We start from the raw sequence: 6,165 nt of genomic DNA, 5'->3' as shown, positions 1-6,165 counted from the left end.
ACACGTATTAGGGGCTGTGAGTTACACGGCCCGCGGGGGGGCGTCGGGTGGGATCGGGAATTGAAGTGGCGATTGGAAATGCATATGTATGTTTATACGTGTGTGTATACATATAAATGCATGTGCACGTGTATATAATGTACATGTGTATGTAGTGTATAAATACATGCATATAAATACATGTGTGTACGTCATGTGTAGCGTGCACACGCACGTGTATATATAAAAAGGAATTGGGCGCGCAGCTGTGCCCACTGCCTGGCTTCAGAACATGGCTCCTGCTGCCGCTCTGCTGGGGAATCGGACAGGTTTTGCTGCAGCAGTGACAAAGTCTGCGGGCTTGGAAATATGCTGAACAAGTTGGGTTAAAGATCTGGTGGCCATTCAGCTCTGTTAGAGTGCGGTGCTAATAACCCCAAAGTGCGAGGTTCAAATCTCAGGCCGGGGGTTGGACTAGATCAGCGTTTCTCAACCCATGGGTAGTGACCCAAAAGTGGGTTACAAGAATATACTAAAAGGTCTTGAATAAACTTTAAAAATGGATCAACACACTTTTAAAAAATGGATTCTCCTTTAAAGGAGAAAACCAGATGAAACCAGGGCTTTTCCCTTGCAGGCTGGCAATGCTCCAGCCTGCAGAGGGCTGCTGAGTGCCCCGCTGCCCTACACACCCACCTCCTGCCTCATATGGTAGGGGCAGAGGGCAGCAGATCAGGAGTGAGGGGCACTGGGTCGGGACTGGCCATCGATGTTTACAAATGGGTCCTGGTACTAGATGACATCTCAAGGTCCCTTCTGGTCCTACTTCTATATGATTCTATCTCCCAGGCTGAGCTCTGTGCTGCTATGGTCAGGATGGTGCTGAAACAGGAAGGAGTTAGGTTACAGTTAGCTCGAATAGATCCATACCAGGGGTGTCAAAGTGGTGGCCTATGGGGCCCTGTCATCTGGCCATCAGTGCTTCCTGTGGGTCACAGACCAGTGCATGCTGTATGCAGCACACTGGTCCCAGCCCATCTGCCACAGACTGCATTTGGCACAGGGGCTGGAGCTGGTGTATAAGCTGTGTGCAACATGGAGGGCCAGTGTGGGGTATGTGTTGCTTGCAGTGCCTGTTTCAAACCAGCTATGCACTGGACCTGGGGTTTGTGCACTTCAGGCCCAGGCCCACAGACTGGCTGTGCGCGCCAGACCTAGTGTGCAGGGCCGGTCTGGCATGGGTACCAAATACAGTGTGCACCCTGGATTGGCCTTGTGCACTGTGTGCCACATGGGGCAGGGTTTAGCACATGCTGCACATGGCCTATGGGGGAGACAGTCTGGGGCACGTGCTGAGTGCTATGCCTGTGTCAGACCTGCCCTACATGTTGGGTCCAGGTCCAGTCTGGATTGGACCCACAGATTGACTCTCTGTGTCAGATCCAGCACACAAGGATGGTCTGGCATGGGCTCCACATGCAGTGCACACCCCAGGCTCTCTCTGTGTGCCATGTGTAGTGCATCACCTAGACTAGCCCCACATGCCACATCTACTAAAACCCCAATCCTGTAATCTGCTTTTTGGGAAGTAGAGCCCATATCCATATGAAGTCCTTCATTTGTGACTAAAGGTCTGTTTGTATGGATTAAACTGAGAATCCACAGTGTTCCTGTAATATTGCTGAAAAAAATAACATAACATTTTGTTGTCATAGTATTGAAAAAATAAAGTATACTTAACATTACCTTTATGAAAAGGTATACCAGATACCAAAAAATGGTTCTATAATGATTCTTCCAAACTTCATAAAGCATATATGAGCATTCGTATAAAATATGACACAGATGTAATCTACTTGTTAAGAAATATTCAAGTTATGATTCATTTTATTTGGTTTATAGCTAAGACGTAAATTGATTCATGAAAACAGTGCAGTCAGCTAAGGATTGATCCAATGAATTTGCAGCTTGTGTGTAAGGTAGCTGCTTCTCCAAGTAACACAGTAAGATAATTACACTTTTCTGACAATGGGAGCATGAGGTATTTTAAGTGTCCATTACTTTATAGATAACTGATTTGACATTATTCCTTTTAACTGTCAGCATCCTACAATCTGTCTGGTATAGATTACACTTAATACATTTTTGGGTATTAGTTTAAATGGATTGTTTATGACACTGATCAGTTGCTTCACTTTCACTTGTATATCCTCATGATATAAAAATAGCCATTATGACTGAGTCCAGAATAACCTGGACATTTGGTTTCCTGGGGACAAGTAGCAGGTGTGCTTCTGCTACTTGTCTGTGCTGCTGTTACTTGTGCCTGGGGAACACCTGTGCCACACATGCTCTGGCGCATGGCAGGTTACCCTGGGTGGGATACAGGAGGCTGGGGCCAGCAACTGTGCTGGCCCCAGCAGCCTTACCAGGGGGCCGGGAAAGCTGCAGCCACGGTGCTTCTGTAGCTGGGAGCCTGGTCAGCCACCAGAGTATGGCTCTAGCAGGCCAGGTTCTGGTTTTGGGTGGTGCGCACTGTTACCACATGCACCACCCCAGTTTTTTTTCTGCACAGGTTTTTTTTTGACCCTGGCATTTCTGGGGTCAACTCCTCCACCCCCCTCACTGCAAGATAGCAGTGCAGAAAACACCTGAACGTGTGGTGTGTGGCACCACAGATGGGTCAGCTATGCTCATCTGGACATGGCCTATCACATTCTTTTTGCTGTCACCCTCCAGTCTCACAGATAGGTTTTCATAGTCAGAATTCTTAAGAGGGGATGGAGACGATGATGTCTCTGTGAACTCTTCCTTGTTTCTTTCTTATGCTGAAAAGTTGTTGATCTGGCCCTTTTAGTAATCAAAAATGTTACTTGAAATGTGGAAATCGTTTTATAACTAGCAAATCTTTTTCTGCTAAATTGAAGGGCTGTTGCCATAGATTTTATATGCCAAGTTGGATCTATATTCTCATATGCTTGTAAAATCTAATTTTTCTTTTTACTGCAGAAAGCAACACTTACGTACTTTCACGCTTTTTCAAGGGTTGTGAAATATTTTAGAGATTATAAAAATCCAGCCATGTTGGATGAAATACATGTTCTAATGACTTTTAAAAACTGTGTAAAAATGTAGATTTTATTTTAGGGAACTGATTGAAATTTTGGCAATTTCAAGAAACCAGAAGCTCCCACAGCCAGGAGAGGAGAGCCAGGTAAAGGAACTTTATTTATTAAATATAGGTGTAACTTCTTAACCTCTACTCAGCCTTTCTTGTGCTATCTAGTATTTAGGCTAATTGCTGTATGAAGATTACAGCATCACTAAGACTAAGGACAGATGTTACACATTAACCAGTATAAATGATCAAAAAACGGTTCAGATTTGTAACACAACAGAAGTTCACTGCATACAAACTACTTTCAAAATGGTTGAAACCAGTTAAAGATAAACCTGGATGGATATAGCATCAGACTTAACTGATTTAAGTTAAATCAGTTCTTTGAACTTCTATCACACATCTTCTCCAGGTTCAGGTTAGCTCACAGTCCCCCAGCATCCTAAGATGCTTTGCATTTCCCCTTCTAAATCCCCTACCCCCACTTAAAAGAGCTAAGTTTTTCACATTCCCAAAACACAGCCTTTAAGAACAACACCAGAAATCATGAGAGTTGGCAATACTGAGCTAAGTGGCAGTGAGCTTAGTGGGGCCCAGGGGCCCATCTCTGGCTGCTGGCTTACCAAGAGAATTGTGCAGCTCCTTCTCCTTGCTGCTGATTGGCTGAGAGAACCTCTACTCTGCACCCAGGGCTGTGGGGCTAGGCCGTAGCAACCATGAAGACTGTCAGATTCCACTGGGGAGCCAGCATTTTATTTTTAGTTAGGTTTTTCTATATTTGGGGGATTTTTGTGGACAATGTCCACTTTTGCAGACAATGCCTGATTTCATGGTTTCTGTGAAATTATGAATTAAGTAGGTCCCTAGCTATCTGCATTGTGGGTTGTTTTCTCAAGAAGAGGATGCAGACAATTTTATTTTAAATACAGGTTTTTGTTGTATACAACAAAGTTGATGCAAATGTCTCAAGTCCAATTTATGCTATCCCCTTTGCCACGGTGTGCCTTTTTATAGTGCAAATGTGAATTTGCTCTTAACCTAGTTAATGAGTTACTTAACATTTGTTATCTGACAGATTCTGGAGTTGCTGATCCAGAGAGATGGGGAGTTTCAAGAATTAATGAAACTTGCACTTGATCAGGGAAAAATCCATCATGAGATGCAACTGTTAGAAAAAGTAGTAGAAAAAAGGGATAGTGATATTCAGCAGCTGCAAAAACAGCTGAAAGAAGCAGAGCACATACTGGTGAGTCAGCCTTTGTATTTGAGAGTTTCTGGCTGGGGGGAAGGAGGGGATTTTTTTTTTTTTTTTTAACATCACCAGCCATGGAGAAAACAACATTGTATTAGATAAAGGAGATTAAATGTTTAAACTGTTCGTGAGAGCTTAGAAGTTACTTTTCAGTAATTGGGGTTGATTTAAGTTACCACAGTATTTTTGTGTGGCTTTTTGGAAAAGCCGTAATAGTAATTTTCCTCAAACCTCTTGTTACCTAAAAAAATCTTACATTCTACCTACCATATTTTCAGTATTTGAAAGATTTATGGTGGAAAGAACATTTAATTTTCTATATGTAACTAATTTACAGTGAACAATTGAAAACAAGTGATGTCTAAAGAAAGAAAACATAAACAAGAATATGTTGCACTTTGCATTTTGGCCTGGTCCATAGGAAAAAAATAGGAAACCTTTTGCATTTACTAATTCCAGTGTCTCAAAGGGAAATTTGCTAGATATAACTGTGGCATCAAAGCTGGTAGATAAGGTAGCTAATTGGATCTTTTGACATACTAGAGTCAGTACTGTTATGTGCTCAGATAAGAAGAGACCTTAATTAAACATTCATTGTGTAATGTCAATTTTCAGCTCTTGTAAAGGTAGTTCTTACTAGGGTAAATGGATTCACAGGGCCTCTTTTACTGAGCCTAAGATAGCAAATTAAGGAAACATTGAGAATTTTTCTTCTTTCACAAACTAGGCAACAGCTGTTTATCAAGCAAAGGAAAAACTCAAATCAATAGAAAAAGCAAGAAAGGGTGAGTAGTCTTGAGTTTATTATATCATTCTAAGCCTTTAAAATTCCATGTAATTTGCTAATTTGATGTTCTGTGTATTTTTGTTAGTTAATTGTGAATTGTGTCCCACCACAGACTCTAAATCTTAATCTGATTAAAATGTTGCAAGTGTGTAATGTGCTTTCTATTTAATTTGAAGCCTCTAAATCTCTTAAAGGTCTTTGTAGAGCTAGGGCTGTGAGATTTTTCGAGGGAGAGGGTATTACATTTTTGTAAGTTCTTGTTCTAAATATTTCCCCTAGATATTAATTTTTCTTTTGATATTGTTTCACTAGCAAAATGTATGATTAGCTTAGTCTGATACCAAAAATACACTTTTCTTAATGAGCCTGTCTGCAGTTTGTAAATAATTCTTTGAAGAGCAAGTGGGAGGAAGGATAGAGGGGTGAGAATTTGTATTGAAGGGGAATCAACAGTACTACAGTAAAAGCTCTGTTATCCGGCACCCCCTGGGAATGGGAGATGCCGGTTAATCAAATATTCCAGTTAATCAGATGTGTACCGTTTGGTGCACTCCCCGGCATCAGTGTGCCAGGGGATAGGGAGGGGGGCCCTGCGCAGGCTGCTTTGCCCCATGCAGGCTGCTTTGCTGCGGGCCAAGGAGGTAGCAAGAACTCTGCTTGAGATGGCGACGAAACCCGGAAGTGGTACTTCCGGTTTCGCTTTTGCCACATCCCTTGGATGCCGGTTAATAGAGTTTTCTGGCTAATGAAGTGCTGGTTAACACAGCTTTTGCTGTACTTACTAAAAGCTCTTACTGTTTGACTTGCAGGCAGTATTGTGGTGTATCTAGTAAAGCTGATTACTGAACTTGCAGTGCCAAGCTAGTCATTTTTACTAGATGGGTGGGGAGGTGTTTTGCCTTTATCCAAAATCATACATTTCCCGAAATGTAGTTACTTATGGAATGGAGAGTGGCTGCCATCTGGCACGTGCAACCTATACACAGAGTAGAAAAGAAGGGAAGGGAAGTTTTGGCTAAATACTCAGGG

The 6,165-nt window shown here is 42.3% G+C and overlaps 1 protein-coding gene across 1 annotated transcript in view; it reads left to right on the top strand.

Moving 5' to 3' along the window:
* Positions 1-1,963: 1,963 nt before the first annotated feature.
* MED4 (mediator complex subunit 4) overlaps positions 1,964-6,165 on the top strand; it is an 8,283-nt gene continuing 4,081 nt past the window's right edge. The window contains exons 1-4 of the mRNA XM_014522991.2: positions 1,964-1,982; positions 3,127-3,193; positions 4,173-4,343; positions 5,077-5,134. Of these exons, the coding sequence (XP_014378477.1) occupies positions 4,218-4,343; positions 5,077-5,134 (184 nt within the window). The 5' untranslated portion in view covers positions 1,964-1,982; positions 3,127-3,193; positions 4,173-4,217. The remainder of the gene's footprint in view (positions 1,983-3,126; positions 3,194-4,172; positions 4,344-5,076; positions 5,135-6,165) is intronic.

Source organism: Alligator sinensis, unplaced genomic scaffold (assembly GCF_000455745.1).
Source record: "Alligator sinensis unplaced genomic scaffold, ASM45574v1 scaffold820_1, whole genome shotgun sequence".
Lineage (NCBI taxonomy): Eukaryota > Metazoa > Chordata > Crocodylia > Alligatoridae > Alligator > Alligator sinensis.
This window is presented reverse-complemented; position numbering and strand designations above follow the sequence as displayed.